General features: G+C 37.8%; 1 protein-coding gene across 3 annotated transcripts; it reads right to left on the bottom strand.

The window, feature by feature from the left end:
- Positions 1–432: 432 nt before the first annotated feature.
- Positions 433–23,114, bottom strand: LOC136834858 (sarcosine dehydrogenase, mitochondrial-like). Of its 3 annotated transcripts, none has more exons than XM_067097651.1 (15): positions 22,979–23,114; positions 12,774–12,919; positions 12,193–12,346; positions 11,243–11,406; positions 9,496–9,643; positions 8,638–8,826; positions 7,484–7,689; positions 5,990–6,152; positions 4,954–5,101; positions 4,296–4,434; positions 3,776–3,970; positions 2,878–3,078; positions 2,147–2,474; positions 1,855–1,979; positions 433–1,605 (listed from the first exon to the last, which is right to left on the bottom strand). In XM_067097651.1, exons 2-15 carry the CDS (start codon positions 12,903–12,905, stop codon positions 1,135–1,137), a joined length of 2,763 nt encoding a protein of 920 aa, XP_066953752.1. In that variant the 5' UTR covers positions 12,906–12,919; positions 22,979–23,114; the 3' UTR covers positions 433–1,134. The 3 variants fall into 3 exon arrangements, with proteins under 3 accessions (XP_066953752.1, XP_066953753.1, XP_066953751.1); XM_067097652.1 differs by lacking the exon at positions 22,979–23,114 and adding an exon at positions 18,692–18,959; XM_067097650.1 differs by lacking the exon at positions 22,979–23,114 and adding an exon at positions 18,692–18,814 and having other exon boundaries at positions 12,774–12,914.
- Between the last annotated feature and the right edge of the window lie 874 nt (positions 23,115–23,988).

Here is a 23,988-nt window from a genome sequence, read left to right as displayed (position 1 = left end):
GAATGCCAGGATGTTCTATGGGGTTTTGGTTCTTGACTAGAAAAGGTAAAACATCCCCCCCCTCTCTCTCTCTCTCTGTAAAATTTTAAAGTAACATAAAATACTTTGTTGTGGTCACTAATATTAATCTTAGCTTGTGAGATCTGATAACATAGTGGTAATTAGTGTTTATCCAGTAATGGGGCGTATATATATGTATATATAGAAGTGTGTATTTTTGCTGACGCCCCACACTCCTCCTCCCCATCACTGGCATGTTCTTAGCTCTCTTGATTGGTTCCACCACCGCCTCCACCTCAATTTCACGCCTGTGTGGTGCAAATAACTGCCTACGCAAGTGCTATCATAAGTGTATCCTTGCAATGAGGCTCAGAATAGTTTTAGAGACACTTCAAAAGGTGATAGTAAAGGTATAGCATGGAAAAACATCCAGGGGTTTTTATGCTTCATATATTATATCACAGTATAAAATCTCCATTAAATTCTTGAGCTTACTTCCTAAGCTTATTTCTTATGCTTATCAACAAAACATCTTACAGAATACAACATGAGCCAATATGGCCTAAATTAAGTCCAAGGAAAGACAAAATCTCCTCTGTTGCCCACAACATCAATCTGTCATTTGCAGAACAGAGAAGGCCAGTGTGTAGAAATAGATTGTAAAGTAAACATTCTAAAGTAGAGAGTAACCAAACGAATGGTAATGCTGTATGACAACCTGAGGAAGTGATGCTCACAGTAATTGCACTTTATAGCAATAGAGTAGCGACGGTAGTTTAGACTCCCATATCCCACGTCCCACTAAACAGGATACCTGCTTAAATGGGGCATTTGAATCTATTTATTACAAAAGCACTCACGGAAAATCCATGCCACGACGACATAAACAGAATATAATGAATGCAAATATGCATACAAGAATGATTTCTTACATAAATATGCTTACATGTTGCACCACTGCTGTTGTCACTTCCAATCACTCTCCACTATAAAACTGACACGCATTTTCGAAGGTTGAAAGTTGTGTCAGAGTGGACGACAGTGTTTCCAACAGCCTTCCAAAAGTGCGACATATCTCCTTAGCATCCTACGGCGTAAATAGACTGAATTAACCTAAAATCTCTCCCGCAAAGTTTATTGAGCTGCTGCCAACTGTGCTGTCGGGGTTTCTTCATAAAATCCTTTGACTCTGAGGTTCTTCGGGTCAAATGGTGGTCGAATGTGAACTGTTGCATCCAGGAGTTCTCCTCTCGATTCAATTTTCCACGTGCCAGTCTTCAAAAACTCGTTGGTTATCTTTTCTTTGTCGGGCCGTTGCACGTAACCGTACGCGAGAGCTCGGCCCAGGAAGAAGGTGTAGTCTGCCCTTCTGACATAGCCAACAGGCTCACCATCTCTCCAGATACCTTCCAATCCCCAGAGTGGCTTTGCGGGGTCGTCCAAGGTGATAGTCACAAGCTTCTTCCTGATGCCATGCAGCTTCTGTTGTTCTATGGCCTCGCGACCCAGGAAATTGATGTCTGTCTTCAGCTTGCAGGTGAAAGCCAGCCCAGCTTCCAGAGGGGTATCGTCTGGTCGGACGTCAGCATGCCAGTGTCTGTAGCCCTGAGATGATAATATATTGCATGTTTAAAATCTAGAAGTATAATGGTTCCACATCTGGATGAAGAATCTGTTATGAAATATATCCTACAGACTTTAAGGGTAGGGAAAGACCATTCATATGCTCAATGGCGTAGATTCATGAATCATAGGTCTATGAGGAAGCTCAGTATATGTTGGCTGGGGTATACTTGCTTGTCTTTATATGAGGGAAAGGACTATACATGTTTTTATATGAAATAAAGAACTCACCTTTTCGCACGATAAGGAATCGATGGCCCGATAGCCAGCATTGACTAGACCGAATGGCTTGCCAGCAGCCATCAAAGCTTTGTAGACAGCAACTGCAGATTTGTTGGGAATGTGCAGTTCCCAGCCTGTTCAGGCGAGAATGAAATGAGGACAGCCCAAAAATAATAACCTTCATTCATTTGATTCAGTTTTGTTTTGAATCTACGGGTATTTACTAATCATTCCTAGTATTTTTCAAAGACCCATCCTTTACAGAAACAAGATAACATCAGGAATCAACAAAAAATCTTACCCATTTCTCCAACGAAAGACAGCCTAAGCGCTCTCACTTTGTGCCCGGCAACGTCAATGACTTTGTGCGTGGAGAACGGAAAGGCCTCGTTGCTGAAATCTGCTTCAGAAACCATCTGCAGGATTTCCCTGCTGTTGGGTCCTTGCACAGACAACATGGCCATGTCGTCAGTGTGATTGACCAGCTGGACGTCCCATTCGTGTGTCCTCAGTTCCTTCAGGACGTGCGCCAAGTTCTGAAGAGCTGCAGCGCCTCCTGCAGCCAGGTAGAATCCTCGACCTTCAAATGATGGGTCACAAGGTGATCCCTCACCGCCTTCACAGATGCTCTACAAAAGGATAGGGTATTATCATCATTAATGCTCATAAAGTTCACCAACTCTTATGGTAAAACTGTGCACAGAGGTTGTTAACATGCTTTGTGAGTCTCCAGGCAATCAGTTGCTCTTGCGTCAGTAAATAAGGAAGGAAAATTGGCTACAAAAGTCAGTAAAGTAGGACAAATGTGAACCTGAATCTGCTACACATTACTATCCTAATATCAACCTTCAGAATGCGTAAAGTACGACACAAAACCTTTTTATTTTCTCTTAACGGTAAGTCATTTCACCTCCTTAAAGATCTGCTTACAGTATTACCATAATATTAAGCCTGGTTGTTTTAGGCTCCCACAAAACGATGCCTTAGATTTCTTCTGGGAAAACAAAATCTCATCATCTCAAATTTACTTACAACAGTTAAATCAGCTTCGATGCCTCCGCTCTTGTTGAGCATGCAAGTGTAAACTGTCGAACCCACATCTTTGCTGACGTCAGCAGAGAACAGCCAATCAGCTGCCTTCTGAGCATCGGGACCAGTGACGTAGAATTTTCCAAAGTATGACATATCGAACACAGCTGCTGCATTGCGGCATCCCAAACATTCCCTCTCAATCTTGGAAGAGAAATGATTGGAACAGTTTAGTTCACATTACTGAAATTTTCCATATATTTTTTATATGGCACTGAAGCACAGTGCACTTTAAGCTTAAAAACAATCATCCTAGGTTTTTTTAAAAACTTTATGCAGATAGACAATGGAAAATTCACTTGGGAAAGTTAAAAGATTTACACAATTTAGTATCAGATTGTAAAAGAACATACTGGTTTTTGAAAATTTATCCACTGCAAGTTACTATACATATTCCATTAGGTATCCTGACTATAAATCTGGTTTTCCTTGCAGGGCAAGAAATGTAATGGGTGCAGATGATGGAGGTTCACTGTGTATACACACACAGACACACACACACATATATCTAAAGGTTGATGATACAGAACAAGCTAATATACTAATCTTGAGGAAGTTTGACATGGATATGACAGCTGATGTCAATGGCCATGGTATTTGTGCCACCAGTTGTATGTTTAAAACCAACCAATCAATCAATCAAATGAGAGAAGAAGGGCACAGGAGAAGGGGGATGTGGGAAGAGGGAGTGTGGGTGATAAGACCTAGAAAATTATAAGACGCAGAAGTAGACGAAGTTTAATGAGCTTTCATCGATGCGATGAGAATTACTGCAAGAACTCCCTACACACAAACATTGAAAAAGCCTTGGCCTTAGGCCCTAGTGGCCCTTTGAACTAACCACTTCGTGATGTTTGGGGAAGTCGAATGAGTAGTCGTCGACCAAGGCATCCCAGTATCTCCTGTCGACGTTCTGGGGAGTGTCGTAGGCGCCGTACCAGTCGTATGGCTGGGTAGGTGTTGGGTGAGTGTTGAACCATCCTGGTCTTTCCCAGCCATGTCGTTCCTGGAACACACAGCCCTGCTCCTCTAGGATCTGCAGGAGAGATTTTTGAATTACAGTTTAAATTTCTAGAAAAGAGCACTGATATCAACATTTTCAAGAGTAAAGATTCATATTGAACAGGTCTGTAAGGGTACCAACTAGCAAGGCAAGCCTCTGTGGAACAACTGTGTGGAAGAGGTGAAAGGAGTGGAAAAATCAGATGTAAACAGAGGCAAATCAGCAATCAGATAAATATATATATAACAAACAACAATATATTTCAGATGAACCAAGGAAATAGTATAAGGATTCTCCAGAATGACCTTCAATGTCAGAAGACTAGATGGACAACCTTCCAGCATCAAATAAACAGTACCTCATGCAAGGGGGACATCCTCTGTCTCCTAGCGGCCAGAGGTTCGTCGTGAGGGAAGACAATGCTGTAGTTCTTGGCGTAAGACTCGTGAGATCTCCCAATGACCCAGTCTTTGTTCGAGTTCAGGGGAGTGTGGAATCTTGAAGAGTAAAAGGAAGAAGATATAAGTCTGAGTATGGAGAGGAATCTTGTAGATTTATCACAATTTTACACAGACCTGTCTTATGGAACACTTGGGGACTCTTATGAGCCTCAGACCTACATGAATTTACTTGGAATAATATATTTTAGTGAACTACAATGCCCCATTAACTTCTGGATTTCTTAACATTCTGGATACATTTGTCACTGCAAAGCCTAGGCTCCAAACATCAAAAGAAGTGGAGAAATTCTGATGCCTGCGTCCGGAATATCAGAACAAGTTAACGTTACCTGCCTGACCTCTTCTGCGGGCATCAGAATTCCTTTATTTGGTTCTTCACTTGGATGCTAGGCTTTGTAGTGACAAGCATATCCAAAGTCTGAAGAAATCAAGAAGTTAAAAAAGGCACTGAGGTTACTGCAATTACATACTTGCCAGGTAGAAAAGTGAACAGTGAGCTCTACATCTACTCTGTAATAAATCTCACTACTCCAAAGCCCCATTCAGAATCATTACCTCCTGATGTCATAACCGAACATGTCGAATTCGGGTCTGCCATGGGCCACCCACTTGGCTATCTGATCTCCACAGCCTCCGCCCAGCATCATTCCGGAGCTGTTGAAGCCACAGCAGTGGAAGAATCCCTGGACGGTTGGGTCCTCACCTGATTAAGCAGAACCCCAGTCATTATAGTGTCACTTAGTGAGAATCATGAATGCTATTTTACTCATTGAATACTGTGCAGAAGCTTCTAAAGTCATTATAGTGTGTAGCTCAGTGAGAATCATGAAAGCTCTTTTGCTCAGTGAATACGGTGCAGAAACTTCTGAAGTCATTATAGCGTCAGAATCATGGATGCTCCTTTACTCACTGAATACTATACAGAAGCTTCTAAAGTCATTATAGTGTCACTCAGTAAGAACCATGAAAGCTCTTCTACTCAATGAATACGGTACAGAAGCTTCTGAAGTCATTTTAGTACCAGAGTCATGGAAGCTCCTGTACCACCCATATATTGTGCAGAAGGTTCTAAAGTCCTTATAGTGCCACTGATAAGCAGTTCAAAATCTTACAAAGCCAAAACTTGAACAACTAAATTTAAATCTTATTGTTGCTTAATTTCGTGGTATGAACTTGATGGCATATTTTTCAGTTCAATATATTTTCAAATTCACACACTACCATAAGGTACACGAAGAAAAGTGTAGCTATACAAACGTCAGAAATAAAACCAAGATTTGAAATGTCCCTACTTACACTTTCCTTGCAAGTGATCTGTAAAAACAATTTGATTTTCGAGTGCAAGACACCCTCTCTCTCTCTCTCTCTCTCTCTCTCTCTCTCTCTCTCTCTCTCTCTCTCTCTCTCTCTCTCTATATATATATATATATATGTCTGTCTAACTTGTATAACTAGTACTATCAGAAATAATTTTTAAGCAAGCGACATCTGAAAACTACTTGAGTTATGAGCATAAGACCTCTATCTCTCTCTTCCTATTTATCAGTCTAACCCTCTGTTTACTATTGACCCCTCTATCTATCTGTCTTACCCATGAGAGGCTTGTGATCTGGAGTGAATGACTCGGGTCCACAGACGGTGGATTTGATACCCGTCTGTTCCAAGACTGGCACTCGGTTCATGGCGCCTTCGATGTGCGCGCTGAACACGTCCCAGTCGAGTTCGTACAGACCGAAGGCGAAGTCTCTGTCCAGCTGTGAGGGAGAGAAGAAGACAAAAATCGGTCACACAGCGCATGCGCTTCATGGCGCTGCTCCAGGAACAGCAATAATGGGATCTTTCCTAGATAGTGACCCCCAAGCAAGGTTTGGGGGTCGTTATCTAGGACTAATACATCTTTGGGGTCGTTATCTAGGTCTAATATTTCTTGGGGGTCGTTATCTAGGACTAATATTTCTTTGGGGGTCGTTATCTAGGACTAATATTTCTTTTGGGGTCGTTATCTAGGACTAATATTTCTTTGGGGTCGTTATCTAAGACTAATATCACTTGGGGGTCATTATCTTTATGATATTTACTGTCTTTTATTTATGTTTTTACTGTCATTCCCGAAGGGTTTGTACTAAACGCTCCGCAAAGGTGGATGCATACCGGGTCCTAGATAGTGACCTTGGGGGCCACTATCTAGGAAAGCTCCGAAAAATGAAAGGGCGAGGGTTGAAGGTGAAGTAGACATTCATTGACAGTAATCGGTAAAAACTGGTTTAGAAACACCTCAGATAACTTTTTTGGGGTTCTTGTTGCAGAAGAGGGTGATTGTGAAGGATCAAAATAAACAGTTTGGTGTACTATTGAACAAAGTAAAGCTAAAGACGTTTAAAATTGTAAAAAAAAAACAAGGGAATTCAGTGCCATTTTAAATAATGCAGCAAACAGTACGAAAGAGAAAGGGTATAACGCAAAACTGTACCAAGTTAAAAAGCTCTGAAGCACTTCAAGAGAATAGCGTACATTGTGCCCGCAACTGTGTTTGTCGAGCGAGAGCTTAGGAACCGGGAACCAAGAAACCTTCATTTTCTCACATAAAATGAATGAAGCTGATTAAAATCAATTAAACAGTGGCCTCTTACGGCAAGGATTTCGGGGAAAATGGGTCTATAGCGTTTAGAGAAGAGTATGAATCCTCTTTTACACTGCCTAAAAGGGCTGCATTCTCTTACAATTGTACAAACCAGACCTATATTCCCCTAAAGAACACGGAATCCCTTTTAACCTTGTCTGAGAGAATAGGATCCCTTGAAAATTGCAAAAAAACTAGAAATTATAGCGCTAAAAGGGCATTAAAAAGCTTGTCCACCTATTTAAAAGGAGAAAAGCTTTGAAAAATTATAACGTTCAGAGCAAGGCACGAACTCGCTCTGATCTCACCTAAAACCCTTAGGCCATTTTAAAATGGTATACAATAGAGCTTGCGTCTAGAGAAGCACATGAGCCCGCTTCACCTTATCTAAAAGGTTTAGACACTTTAAAAATCGTATAAGCTGTAATATGCAGCACCCAAATGAGATTATGAACCCTCTCCTACCTTATCCAAGAGGATCGGATCCTTCTCATAGCCTCCGACGGACAGGGCGTCGCCCTGCAGCCGGAGGTAGACGGAGGAATCGTGATCCCTAACATTAGGCATATTCTCGATCCCTTCTATTCTCTCGGTGACGACATAGGCGTGTTTCATCGGCGCCAGCGGAAGCTCCACGCCCACCATGTTTGCAATGCTGTTGGCCCAGGCGCCTGAGGAGAGACGGCAATGATTTGGGGGTGAAGGAAATGTGGTAATAAGTTTTGGTGGAGGAAAAATGATACTAATAATTTGGGGGGGATGCTCTTTTGTTTCTCGGTTCTCCGAGGGATGCGTAGATTGCGCATGTTTACCTTCGGCTTTCGGTTTGGTGTCTCGTTTATATATTTGTTTCTCTTTTCGTCAGAGTATTGTGTGTTCTTGAAAGGTATTTTTGGGTTTTTGTGTGTCTTGAGTAATAATAATAATAATAATAATAATAATAATAATAATAATAATAATAACAAAGAATTCGGGAGATTCGCGATCCACTCATTCGTGTGTTGATATTTCCATACGTCATCTTTCCTTACTGATTTAATTTAATTTAATCTGCTAAAGTCATTGATTAGTCAAATACAATTCACTGAGTCATTGATTAATCAAATATAATTCACCGAGTCATTGATTAATCAAATGTAAATCACCGAGTTCTTGATTAATAAAATATAATTCACTGAATAATTGATTAATCAAATGTAATTCACTGAGTCATCGATTAATCAAATACCATTCACTGAGTCATTGAATACTCATATATAATTCACTGAGTAATTGAATAACCAAATATAATTCACTGGGTCATTGATTAATCAAATGTAATTCACTGAGTCATTGATTAACCAAATATAATTCACTGAGTCATTGATTAATCAAATGTAATTCACTGAGTCATTGATTAATCAAATGTAATTCAATGATTTACTGCTTAATCAAATATAATTCACCGAACCATTGATTAATCAAATATAATCCACCGAGTCATTGATTAATCAAATATAATTCAATGATTTACTGCTTAATCAGACATAATTCAATGATTTACTGCTCAACCAGATATAATTCAATGATTTACTGATTAATCGTTATTCATCAACACCTGAATGCCTCCGATTCCATACCTGTGGCATTGACCACGGCGTTGGTCTTGATGACCCCGTAGGGCGTGTGAACTTCGCTGACCTTCTTCCCTCCCAGGGTGGTCTCCACGCATCGGATGTCGTCCACGGGGCATCCCTCGATCACTTTGGCACCCGCCCGCGTTGCGAAGCGCGTGAGAGCCGTGCAGAAGCCGGCCGGATCGAGCGTACCTGCGTGAGGCGAATGTTTTTAACGGTGTTCCACTGACCTCTAGACCTATATGTCTATCTTGTTCCAGTAATCTCGAGACTTATCTGTCTGTCTTGTTCCAGTAATATCTAGACTTATCTGTCTATCTTGTTCCAGTAATCTCTAGAATTATCTGTTTATTATGCTCTAATACTCTCTAGACTTATCTGTCTATCTTGTTCCAATAATCTCCAAACCTGTCTGTCTATCTTGTTCCAGTAATTTCTAGACGTATCTGCCTATTTTGTTCTAATAATCTCTAGACTTATCTGTCTGTCTCGTTCCAATAATCTCTAGACTTATCTGTCTATTATGTTCCAACAATCTCTAGATTTATCTGTCTATCTTGTTCCAGTAATCTCTAGGCCTATCTGTCTATCTTGTTCCAATAATCTCGAGACCTATCTGTCTATCTTGTTCCAATAATCTCTAGACTTATCTGTCTATCTTGTTCCAATAATCTCTAGACTTACTTGTCTATATTGTTCCAATAATCTCTAGATTTATCTATCTTGTTCCAATAATCTCCAGACCTATCTATCTATCAAATAAAACTAATTATGGTATGAGCAATACCCTAATGCCCCACGAATTAGACCTATCTATCTATCAAAGGTAGCCCTGGCATGGATAGTAGTGCCCAAACTCACCATCGCCGGGGCAGTATAGTGTGCCGGTGACGTCACTGACGTTCATGAGAGGATAGAGCTCCTTCGTGTCTGAAGGATCCAGTATGAAGCTCTCGATTCCTTGGGTCCTGCCCATCGTCACGAGTCGTCTGTACTCGTCCAGACGAGGCTGAAAGGAAACAAGGGAAAGGTCTTTAGGGTTTAGGGTTGCTGTGAAAAATGAGAATCATTACGTAGCTTTTAAGGTTTGCTGCGAAAAATGAGAATCACTACAAAGGTTTAGGTTTGCTGTGAAAAATGAGAATCACTACGAAGGTTTGGGTTCGTCTCGAAAAATGAGAACATTTCGAAGATTTGGGTTTGTTGTGGAAAATGAGAATCACTACGAAGGTTTGGGGTTCGTTGTGAAAAATGAGAATCATTATTACGAAGGTTTCCGTTCGTTGTAATGAAAGAGAATCATTATGAAGGTTTGGGTTAATCGTAAAAAAAAAATGAGAATCCTTATGAAGGTCTGAATTCTGTTGAATAAAATGAGAATCATTACAGGTTTTGATTTTATTTATATATTCTTTTAATGAAGAAATTTTAAGGTTCAATTTCAGTTTAAGTAAGAAAGAAAGACATTTATCGAAATAATATATCTTCTATACTTAGGTTTGACTAACTATAGCAATAAAGTATATTAACATTCTCATGTGAGTGTCAGTGTCATTGCAAGAAAAGATATAACTATGAAATGGAATATATATATATATATATATATATATATATATATATATATATATATATATATATATATGTGTATGTATGTATGTATGTATGTATGTATGTATGTATGTATGTATGTATGTATGTATAAGTTCATTCATCTCATTGTCGCAAAGAGAGATATTAGTTCTCTCTTTTATAAATGAGAAAATTCAGTCTTTTATAATAAAAAAAAATTATTCTTTTGCTTAAAATCTATATTTTTATTCTGCTTAGTCCAGGATACAAGTACGCCCTCTTTAAAGAGAGAAGATTATAAAAAAATGGAAAAAAAGTCATAAACGGAATTCCTAATCTAATTTTATATATTTATAATTCCTGCCACTTGTCTTTCAAGAGCCATTTTTTTTAATCTCGTATATCAAGTTTGGGCAGAGCAGAACCTGTTGGGTGGAAATAGGGCACCACAGCTTGGCAGTATAAAGAGAGAAACAATAATTTAGAGTATTATTTCCTTTAATAAACAGGATTTAGAGCCTGTTTAGGTAGAGTAAAGGATCAAGTCTCTGAAGCCTGTTTTGAGGAAGAAGAAATACAGTATTCTATATCCTGGTAATATATATATATATATATATATATATATATATATATATATATATATATATATATATATATATATATAAAACAGGATATTAAAGCTTGGTGTTAGAATGAACGAAATAGAATTATACAACCAAGTGTTAAAAAAAACAAACTAAAAACTCTGGTGTTAGAACGAAAGAAGCAACACCCCAAGCTGACATTGTTGTGAAAGAGATAAAACTCAAAACTCCAGTGTCAGAGTTAAAGAAACAAATCTTTAAACTGACATTAGAGAGAAACAAACAAAGTTTCAGACTGGCATTATAGTGCAAGAAACAGAACTCCACTGCACGGCACTAGACTGAGAGAAACAACACTAAACCTTAGTACCAGAATGAGAGAAACACATCACCAAAGCCACTTATTCTAAGACGGGAAGAAACAGAATCCTCGGACGGGGGGAACTAAAACTCACCTTGCTGGAGGCGATGAACAATCCTCCGTTGTTGATCCATCCGGGATTGATCCCCGTTTCGTCCTCGAGCCTCAAGAGAAGCTCCCGAGTGGTGTTGATGAGGTGGATCTCGGCGTCGCTCGGGCGCAGGCGCCATAGGAGACCGGCCGTGTGCCAGGTAGTACCTGTTTTTCAGGAAGAGTGAAATAGAGATTTACTTGGTGAAAAGCATATCCTGAATTTGAATAATAAGAGCAGAAGTATCCTAAATTTGAATAACAAGAGTTAGAAGTAGCCTAAATTCGAATAATGTAAGTAAAAGTATCCTAAAGTCAAGTTATTTCAAGAATAAAGAGATGACAATAATTCAGTTTGGCACTCTTTCAGCGAAAGTAATGTTCCTTTACATTGAAAATGGACTCTGATTGGCTGGTGCTCTGGGTCAGTAAATTATGGGTTTAATGCTCTCTCTCTCTCTCTCTCTCTCTCTCTCTCTCTCTCTCTCTCTCTCTCTCTCTCTCTCTCTCTCTCTGTTAATCAGGAACAATTTAATTGCTTACGTTTGAAGGCTGAATAAAATTGGATAGTGTGTGTTCATTAGTTTGAGGTTTTTATGCAGAAATTGAGACAACCTTCTCTATATGGAGGCCAACCATTACATTAAATTTCTACTTACAGTGGATTATTTAATTACCTATTCAGAGTTACGAATCTCCGCTTCAAAACTTACTAACACTTATAATTGAATTTAACTTAGAGTATAACTGCTTATCTTAACATTTTGTTCATGTTTTTAGCCTCTATGCGACTAATGCTATCAGTGCCAAATAGCGCCAGAGGATATATCTCAAATTTATCGTTAATATTTTGTATTAGGTATTTTTCGCATTGAATATCATTTAATGACTTACTAAAAAATCTTACAACTTATTTATAATTTCGTAAATCTTAAAACTCTCTCCTTGCCTTACCTGCTGTTAATTTATTAGTCTCCAAGAGGACTGTGTTAGTGATGCCAAGTTTTGCCAAGTGATACAATGTGTTACAACCCAAGGATCCACCTCCGATGACCACGACTTCGGCTTCGGATGGGACCGATTTGTTTCCCGACGAACTCTCTTGATCCTAAGTTCGAAAATAATTAAGTCAGAGTATTATAGTCTTATATTCTTATATTATTCATTATAACACATTGCTTATTTATTTAACGAATAAAATTTATCATAAATCGGAAAGAGATTCGAACACATTTGGCGGTCTCCAAAACCAGGTAGATAAGACGACGCAGTAAAAATATAAACAGACTTTATCATTACTCCGTTCTAATCATACTAAATCTTTGCTTTATCATTAATTTTTTCCAGAATAATAATGATAATAATAACAATAATAATAAAAATACCCTATAGGAACTTATAATAATAATAATAATAATAATAATAATAATAATAATAATAATAATAATAATAATAATGTTCAGGTACAACTTGCTCACAAAAAACAACTGATACGCAAAGGTCCTTGGTACATAAGATTACCAGAGGATTCTCACCTTTATCGTCTTCTTGTAGGGCACTCCCTCCTTGATGTCGCCGACGGAGGCGCTGCTGGTGGTGGCACTCCGGGCGTGGCGGAGAGGATGCCACACCTTGTGCCAACGCCTTAGGGGCACTGTCGCCATCATGGCACCTGTCTGAGCTGTCAGAGAGAGAGAGAAAGAGAGTCATTTACGGGCGTTCACCTGGGGACTTAGTTTCTTCAGGGAGAGAGAGAGAGAGAGAGAGAGAGAGAGAGAGAGAGAGAGAGAGAGAGAGAGAGAGAGAGAGACCTTGAGGGATATTCACTTGGGCACTGACTTTCGTCAGAGAGAGAGAGAGAGAGAGAGAGAGAATCACTTAAGGGTATTCACTTGGGCACTGAGCACTGAGTTTCGTCAGAGAGAGAGAGAGAGAGAGAGAGAGAGAGAGAATCACTTAAGGGTATTCACTTGGGCATTGAGTCTCGTCAGAGAGAGAGAGAGAGAGAGAGAGAGAGAGAGAGAGAGAGAGAGAGAGAGAGAGAGAGAGAGAGAGAGAATCACTTAAGGGTATTAACTTGGGCACTGAATTTAGACTTTAAAGTGGTTAAAGTTTTGCTCGTTTTTCCCTAAAAATGGAGAAACATCACGTTCATAAATGTATAGAAAAATGTGAAAAATGTGTAAATAAGAAAAATGTGTGAAGGATGACTGGAATATGTAAATGAATGGAAATGCAGCATTTAAACCAGTCAAGGTGCCCAAAGACACAGGAAAATGATCACCAAATATTAAAACAATTTTGACTTATTTCTGTGATAAGAACAGAAGGGAATGTGGTGACCTTGCCTACATACAGGCACACATTCATACATGACGTAAAGAAGACATACATACATACATACATACATACATACATACATACATACTTACATACATACATACATACATACATACATGCATACATACATACATACATACATACAAACAACCATTTTCCTTCCTAAAGTCTCAGAATTCAATCTATTTATTGTAAAAAGGGATTATGAACTATTGCGTTGCTCTCAAGTGCAGGGTTTAAAATCAAGCTCAAGACGAAAGAACAACAACGAAAACAAAAAAAATAAATAAATAAAACACACACACATTGATTTAAACTACTGTTACAACGCTGAACCATTTGCCAATAGATATTTGAGTGAGGGCCAATCGGAGCGCAGAAATCTATCAGGCGGATTACTGGATAGGTGATGATTCAGACTACACAGGGGAGACAGTCTCAGAAGGCAGAACAGTGTGCAAGTCAAAACTCATTAGAACCTATTAGTCAGAAACCAGGATAATCTACCAGTCAGAACACAAGAGAGTCTAACAGTCAAAGGACAATCTACTAGTTAGAACACAAGAGAGTCTAACAGTCAAAGAACAATCTACTAGTCAGAGCCCAAGAGAGTCTAACAGTCAAAGGACGATCTACCAGTCAGAACACAAGAGAGTCTAACAGTCAAAGGACAATCTACCAGTCAGAACACAAGAGAGTCTAACCGTCAAAGGACAGTCTACCAGTCAGATCACAAGACAGTTCTAACAGGCAGCACACAGGACAATCTGCTGATCAGAACACGAGAGATGCTACCAGTCAGAGTGCAGGAGAGTGCCAATCAGAAGGCAAGACAATCTACCAATCAGAACGTATTCTACCCATCAGAATGCAAGAGAGACTACCAGTCATTACGCAAAAGTACCTAACAGCCAAAGCTTATGAGAAACTAGCAATCAGGGCGCAAGCTATTCGACCAATCAGAACGCAAGAAAATCTACCAATCAGAAACCAGGAGCGTGCACCACACAATTCAAACCACAGAGAGTAATGCATTCTTTCCCTGCCACATTCAAAACACCATTTCCTCATTCCACCACCGCACTCACTCACTGTTTTCATTCCCCGTTCTCAAAATGGAGACCAAACAACCGACCAGAAGGCAGAGGAGCTCACCAACCAGAGAGAAAGCAAGGTTAGGTAAGAAGGAAGTATTATATTAACACTCACACGAAGGACATAGTGACTTCCTCAGAAGTCACTATGAAGAGGAAACAGTTTTGTACAAGACCTTTAACCTTGGCTTACCAGACCTTGATTTAAAGGGCTTCGTGGATCTGGTAGCGAAATCTAGTAGGCTGACTCCGTAGAGTTTAAAGTTTTTTTTATCCAGATCCTTAATATATATACAATATATTATCAAATTATGAAATATATTATAAAAATTATTAAATTGTGTCTGAGAAACACGACAGAAGTTGAACAGCTTAATGGGAATTGGAGCAACTTTGTAAAGATTCTTCGGACCTACCTACACTGCAGCATGAATGGCACACTGTAGACTGCGTCAATTATTTTTATAATAATAGTGACGATTGGAATTGCTTACAGTTGCTTAGCTTTTTTCTTTTAAATTTTTACCCAATAAATGTAATTGGTACTCTTTGTCGGCTAGGGATTACATGAAATAAATGCGTGATATGTACACTTATACACACATACAGTATATATATATATATATATATATATATATATATATATATATATATATATATATATATATATATATATATATATATGAGTGGCGCAGTGTAATAAGGTGCCAAGCGCCGTTTTTTAAAAAATGATAAAAACGCATTTAAAGTTTGCCAACTATGAAAACGCTTATAAAAGAAAAACCAGCCAAACGATTTCTATGAATCATACCTCATTTTAAAGGAAATTTATTCGCCTATTACATATGCAAAAATCATTATAGTATGTTTTGTCATTTAGCGGCCACAACCACAAAAGTGAGGTAATGTAAGATTGTAAAGTGTTAATGAACACAATGAAAATGTTTTCATACGGCAATTAAAGCATGTTTTTGTGAAAACAACCTAAAATATTTATCCTAATAATGCTCTAAAATTATTATTATAACATATCTGAGTAAAATTTCCATGAAAATATTATAAAACAAAAACATCCTCCTACATCCACCCACGCACCTCCACTGGTTGCCGCTTGCCTCCTTTTTATGACGAGTCTTATGATGTAGCAGTGAGAACTCGCTAAGGGCGAAATTTCCCTTTGTTTTGCATGGATTTTCGAACCTTTTGCCAGTAACATAAGGGGACAAAAGTGTGTGTACAGGATAGTGCTGTACTTTAGCTGCTCGCTCACAATAAAAAAACCAGTTCGGCCGCGGTGGCGCTTGCCACCTTGTTACGCCGCGCCCCTCATATAATGTGTGTGTACATATTCATTATAATTTTAGTTTACAAATGTTCAAATTTGGATATAAAACGTAACCCCCAATATAATACATGATAAATACACTTACATACACACAAACTAACACCAGAATATTTAAAATTCACTGAGTTCCTTAATACAGGCCGAAGGTCAATAAGTCCCGTCACACTGATGAGATAAACAGTTTAGAAAAATTGAGGAGATTAACCAAGGTCACTCGTCACCTTTATACAAAAACATGTGACGCTGTCTGCAGTGCGTCATTCGGGCTGCGATGTATGTGGTTCTGAAGATTTCTGCAGAGATTCTCCTACCCCAAAGCTTTATCTTTTTCCCACTAAGCTGTCCATCTCCTCCAACTTTTCCCAAATCTATATTTGATAGCTCATTTGAAAGTTTATTATGTAAGGCAGCACATTTTAGAATCTCAGAATGTGACTAGGCAGTTTTGCGAAATTGGAAAGACTAAAATAAACTTAATTTGACACATTGAAACTCTACGGAATCAAGTTGCCACATTTCCCTACCAGTGTTCTAACCCTTGAAATAAATCAAGGTCTAATACATAAGGTTTAAGGTTTCGGGGAAAACTGTTTTTATTTCAACGCAGGATAACGAATTTTTTTTTTTGGGGGGGGAAACTTTCTCTTCCCCAAAACACAGCAAAAAAGTGTTGATTAAAATGATACCTTCCCACTTGAATGCTCTTAAGCTCATATTATAATTTTGTTTTCAATAACAATTAGAAGATTAAGCAATTTCACATGCATATTTTTGTTACATATCAATAAAATAAGATATTCCAATTTTCAGGAAATATTTTTAATCTCGGCAACAACATATGACCATACCAGGTTGTATTAAATATATATTTACCAAATACCATAACAAGTTGTACTGTTTACACACGCACACACACACACACATATATATATGTATGTATGTATATATTTATTTCTTCCATGGGCGTATACACATATTGTAATTCTATTAACATACAGATACTGAGGTAACCATTATACATATGTATAAAATCGATAAACAGCACTAATAATTGCTTATTCACGAACAAATCTCCAACACGGCAATGATACAACGGTAAAACTCAATATTATTCATAACTGAATAAAAACCGGTAATGAAAATCTGTATGACTACAATAATAAACATTATTCAAAGACGAACAAAGTCTGAATATCAGAATAATGTGACATCAGCAATAAACGCCGTTCATCTGCAAACGGACTGGAAAGTCAGAAATCGCGTGGCCTCGGCGTCAAGAGCGGAAACCGCGAGATTTGAAAACTAACAACATAATATTTAGAGAACTTCTAAGTCAGGATGGACTCATCTCGAGGTCAGGGCTGAAAATAAACACGCAGGGAGGAGGAGGAGGAGGAGGAGGAGGAGGAGGAGGAGGAGGAGGAGGAGGAGGAGGAGGAGGAGGAGGAGGATGGCGAGCAAACGTTCGACTTTGCCTCCTAGCCGAGAGGTGAGTTTTCGGTGAAAGAGGACGGCTTATTACATTAGCTTTCGTTTGTTCCACTTGGGTGTCGGCTACCTCTCTCTCTCTCTCTTTTTCTTTCTCTCTCTCTTTCTCTTTCTCTCCCCCTCTTACAATCCTGTATTCACTCTGACTTCGTTTAAAGCTTTTATGAGCGAATTGTTACTCTGCGCTATTTCTCTCTCTCTCTCTCTTACAATCCTGTATTCACTCTGACTCCGTTTAAAGCTTTTATGAGCGAATTGTTACTCTGCGCTATTTCTCTCTCTCTCTCTCTCTTACAATCCTGTATTCATTCTGACTCCGTTTAAAGCTTTTATGAGCGAATTGTTACTCTGCGCTATTTCTCTCTCTCTCTCTCTCTCTTACAATCCTGTATTCATTCTGACTCCGTTTAAAGCTTTTATGAGCGAATTGTTACAGTGCGCTATTTCTCTCTCTCTCTATCTCTCTCTGTCTTTGGTTCTTTCTCTCTCTCTCTCTTACAATCCTGTATTCACTCTGACTCCGTTTAAAGCTTTTATGAGCGAATTGTTACAGTGCGCTATTTCTCTCTCTCTCTCCCTCTTACAATCCTGCATTCATGTTCACTTCGTTTAAAGCTTTTATGAGCGAATTGTTACAGTGCGCTATCTCTCTCTCTCTCTCTCTCTCTCTCTCTCTCTCTCTCTCTCTCTCTCTCTCTCTCTCTCTCCATTCCATGAGTATTAACAAAGTTATAGTAAACACAATTTTGAAATTATTTTTATTATAAAACACCTATGATTATTTTAAAATTTAACATTCAGTTTCTTGGGTAATCCTGTACAAATTTTTATAAACACTAAAATATATGTGAATATTATTTTTTTTTCCTTTACGTCAAAGTCGTATTTCGTTTCATTCTTCTGAAACATTTTTTTTCTTGAATTCTCGAAATCATTTTTATTCGCTATTCCAAACTTCAGAATTATGTATATTTCTGTCAATGTTTGTCAGTAAAAGAGTTTTCCTTTAATAAAACCAACTTTATTTTGCGTTTTTGTTTGCTCAGTCATAAGCCCAACTCATTTTTAAGCAGCAGGCATCATTAGAATCATTACTCTACATCACAACTTGAACAATAATTTATTAACCATTACAGTTTCACTTCGAGTTAGATTTTCACCAAGAAAAAGGTAATTTCAAACTTACTTTTGCTTAAGATAAAATCTTCAACCTCCCCTCTGGCTAGAACACACCTTATTCAAAGGCAACTATCCTTCCAACTGAGCGTTCCACCCAAACAAACGCCCTCAAATAATATTTTCATCCGGGCGCTCGCTCCCATACGGGAGCTGATTGGCTCGGTGGCTGACACACCCTCGCGAGTCGGGCGTTGCTATTGGCTGTCGCCGAGGGAGTCTACGCCAGCTTGCGGGAGGGTTTAGGTGGGAGTGGGACGGCTCTGGATCCAAAAGTCGTTGTATTGTGTTTATTCGCCGAATTATGAGAGGTTCAGAGGCGCCTCGTCGACACGAACTAATTAGCTGATTTGTTACGTCATTTTACAAATAAAAGTAAATAGATTATTAAGGACTACACGCCGCCTATCGAAGTAGTCCACAAAATTACGAAGGAAATAAAATCCGTGATAAGTGTTTTTCAAAACGTGTCTTTTTTGTTATAATTCATAAGATTGTTTCATAACGGCGGTCTAGAGACGCTTACATAGCAACTCAGCTTTGACCCCAGAATCGATATAGCTAGGAGAGAGAGAGAGAGAGAGAGAGAGAGAGAGAGAGAGAGAGAGAGAGAGAGAGAGAGAGAATTCTCTCTTTTCACACTTGAATTCAAAACCAGAAATCATGAGGCCAGTGTTTGTGTGCCTGCGTGTGAAAGAGAGAGAGAGAGAGAGAGAGAGAGAGAGAGAGAGAGAGAGAGAGAGAGAGATGTACCGGTTAGTGATGACAAAGCGAAATGGTTGGAAATAACCGGTTTTTACCGGTGAGATCCGGTCACTGATTCCGGCGTTATCGTATACTATATTCTGTTGTGAGAAAGATATTCCTGATAAATAATACCTTTGTTTAATAAAAACGCGTATACCCCCCGCTATGTTTTTCCTTACGAAACATTATTAAGGGTCTTTGACTGTTATAAAAGCTGGTGATAGCGATCTTTTTCTTGTGTTATTATTATTATTATTATTATTATTATTATTATTATTATTATTATTGGAGCCTCGATGGCACAGTCGGTTACAGCAGCAGCTTCGTACTTTGTAGAGTTCTGTGGCGCGGGTTCAAATCCGCAGCCGACTGATCAGAGAGGCGGACACTTTGCTATCCGTGTAGACACCCCGGGATTATGTATGTAATCAACGGATAGGTTTGCTTAAAAAGCAAATGGGTGTTACAGACTAAATACACTCACAAAACAAAGCCACTCCAACATCTTCTAAAAACATAACAAACATCTCACACGTCTCGAACTCTCGACCTACCCGCGCAACAACTTCTCGCTGCTGGGAGAAAGGGCGTTGGGTCTGGTATGATACATGTACCATACGCTACCGGGGTCTAAGCGATGTCAGGTAGGGCAGCCGATCGAGACTATGGTCTACCCCAAAGCCAAATCAAAAAGTCCTTCAAAAGAAGGCATCGTGCTTACCCCATACAAAAATGGGAAAAAAGCACGTTAAAAGAAGAAGAAGAAGATTATTATTATTATTATTATTATTATTATTATTATTATTATTATTATTCAGTAGATGAAACCTATTCATATGGAACAAGCCATATCATTATTATTATTATTATTATTATTATTATTATTGAAAAAACCCAAAGGAGCCATTGACTTGAAATTCAAGCTTCCAAAGAATATTGCAGTGCTAATTTGAAAGAGGTTACAGAGGACAAAAAAGAAGAGATCAATTATAAGAAATGAAATCAAAGATAAGTTAACAAACTGATAAACAAATAGGTAAGACTATTAAGAACTGTTACAGGAGAATTGTTTTAAGGTAGTAATGCCTTCCATCTTCGCTTGAACTTTTGAGGTTCTAATTGCATTAATTATTATTATTATTATTATTATTATTATTATTATTATTATTATTATTATTATTATTATTATTATAAGAAGGTTCCCTCCTTTCCATGCACATGAAAAAAATATATAAATTTCTCCCTATACTTACCACGTATAGTAACTACTAATTTGTCAGTTTTTGAAAAGCCACAAGTATTTAATACTAGCTGACCAATCTGGCGCTGCCCGGGAAAACTCTGAATGACAACCGATAAACTCTCTCTCTGTTTCTCTTTCTCTCTCTCTCTCTCTCTCTCTCTCTCTCTCTCTCCCACTTCCTCTGCCGTTCCTGTTAATATTAAGTATATTCATAATAGTTTCATTTCTGTAAAAAATACACTAGGAGTTTCATACAGAGGTTTTAACGAGACCCTTAGGGGTGTAGTGACGACAGTGTACCTCCCGCGGTGCACTGTAGGCATTACGTCAGATTCTTTGCAGTGTCCCTTCAGTCCCTAGCTGCTGTAACCCCTTTCATTCCTTTTACTGTACCTCCTTTCATATTCTCTTTCATCCAACTTACTTTCCACCCTCCCCCAACAATTATTTCAACATTATTTTCAGAGCTGAATGACCTCTTAGACCCCGGCGTTTGGCCTTTGGCCTACATTTCGTATTCCGGTTCCAATGTATTAACGTGTTTCCGATGTAGCTAGATTATAATTGTTATTGTTATTTTTTTAGTCTATCACGGTCATTCTATCCGACTGGGTGGTCTTTATAGCGTGGGGGCGTTCCGGGTTGCATCCTGCCTCCTTAGGAGTCCATCACTTTTCTAGTAGCACACTCTTCTGCATGAGTCCTGGAGCTACTTCGGCATCTAGTTTTTCCAGATTCCTTTTCAGGGATCTTGGGATCGTGCCCAGTGTTCCTATGACTGTAGGTACAGTTTCCACTAGCATATTATTATTATTATTATTATTATTATTATTATTATTATTATTATTATTATTATTATTATTATTATTATTATTATTATTAAATTACAAAATCCACATTTATGTATTTTGTATTTTATAAACATATTCACGGGATTGTGAAGAAGATTTGCATTATTATTATTATTATTATTATTATTATTATTAAATACAAAATCCACATTTATGTAAAGTAATGTATTTACAAATGATAAAATAAATTCAGGAGCTTTGAGAGCCTGCTCAGCTCCTTCTAGCTGAAGAAGGGAGCTGAGCAGGCTCTCGAAAGCTCCTGAATTTATTTTATCATTTGTAAATACATTACTTTACATAAATGTGGATTTTGTATTTTATAAACATATTCACGGGATTGTGAAGAAGATTTGCATTATTATTATTATTATTATTATTCAGTAGATGAACCCCATTCATATGGAGCAAGCCCACCACAGGGGCCACTGACTTGAAGTTCGAGCTTCCAAAGAATACGGGGCACATTGGGAAGTAAGAGAAGATTAAGGGAAATACAGAAAGTAGAGATTTCATTTACTGAAAAGAAAAAAAAAAAAAAAAAATTAATAAATCGCTAAAAAGACAAAAAATGTATTAAAATGCAGCGAGAATAGGATTAGGGTAGCAATGCGTTGCGTCTTCGCTTGAACTTCTGAAGTTCCGACTGCACAAAATCCTCCTGCTTCGGCCCCTTTCGGTAGATGGCCGAATGGTTAAGTCGACTGCCGGTGACTGTATCCGAACCAAAAGCCCACCCAGGTTTGAATTCTTCCGGGCCCCAGGCAGATGCACTTATTACTTATAATTCCCACTGGGTATAAATTATTTCCAAGGTATTGTGAATTCGATATTAGGTGTAGTGTATGTATACACACATACTGTATATATACAGTACACATATACAGTAAATATACTTTGTTTCATTTAAAATTCTGGAGCTACTCCTCAATAAGGGAGCAAGAAACACATACATATACACCGTGCAAATACACATACACGCACATGTATATGTATGTATATATGCACACATACAGTATATATATATCCATAAATAAATATATATATATATATATATATATATATATATATATATATATATATATATATATATATATATATATATATATATATATATATATATATATATATATATATATATATATATATATATAGAGAGAGAGAGAGAGAGAGAGAGAGAGAGAGAGAGAGAGAGAGAGAGAGAGAGAGGGCTAACCAAGTAAAAAGGATATAAATACATCAGTATATAAGCCCTTATATTAAATAACCCAATTAACATTTAAGTGAACGCACACACACGAACACAATTATTCTAAATAATAATAATAATAATAATAATAATAATAATAATAATAATAATAATAACATAGACAAGGCGACTTTTTATTATTGTTATCATTATTATTTCAACAGATGAAACCTATTCACATGGAACGAACACACCAAAGGCGCCACTGACCTGAAATTCTTCAAGCTTCCAAAGACTGTGTCGGCTTCAAACTCCCACCGCAGCAGACCTTACACCGCGGCAGCAACTGATCATGGCAACTGAGCCAGCAGCAAAGATTTTCCATCGCCCCGGTGGAGACGCGAACACCCAGCGACACCGTATCAGCGGACCAGGATTTTTTTTTTTTTCTCTCTCTCTAACATTTCGAAGGATTAATGGTTACCAGATGTCGTTATCATATTGTTATCATATGCAGTACTTGTGTGACGACGGCCCTCGTGACGTTATCGCTTCCTTAATGGGAATAACAACATCCGATTACGCTCCTATCTCGGACCGATAGCGACTGCCGCCGGAGTTCTGATAAGCGCTTTTCATTGCCGTTCCCACGGAGCCGGATGCCAATAAGGAGAGCGGGGCATACATACGTACGTACGTACATGCATGCATACATACATGCATACATACATGTATATATACATATATGCTATATATATTCATATATATGTATATATGTTATATTTGTTTCTTTATGTATATATGCTATACACTGTATATTTATATGTATGTATATATACATATACATATGTATATATATGTATATGTATGTATATACATATAAATATAAATATACATACATATGTATATATATGTGTGTGTGTATTAAACTGAGTACTCTGTCATCACTGTTAAAATTTATTTATGCCTCCTCTAATAAAAAAAAAAATCAAATTTCAAATGAACATCTTGTTAGCAGAAGGGACAAATTCACTGCCATCCAAATATAACTGAAAATATATATATATATATATATATATATATATATATATATATATATATATATATATATATATATATATATATATATATATATATATATATATATATATATATATATGTTCTTCTCCTGCCTAAGCTAAATGGATTTTTATGTAACCTATATAATCTCTGTTGGGTTCAAGGAAATTCAATTGCTCGTGTAACCAGTCAGCTCTAGGTAGAGAAAAAAATACGCCAGA

This window comes from Macrobrachium rosenbergii, chromosome 54 (assembly GCF_040412425.1).
Source record: "Macrobrachium rosenbergii isolate ZJJX-2024 chromosome 54, ASM4041242v1, whole genome shotgun sequence".
NCBI classification, from domain to species: domain Eukaryota; kingdom Metazoa; phylum Arthropoda; class Malacostraca; order Decapoda; family Palaemonidae; genus Macrobrachium; species Macrobrachium rosenbergii.
The sequence above is the reverse complement of the archived record's forward strand: the minus strand, read 5'-3'. Positions and strand labels throughout refer to the sequence as shown.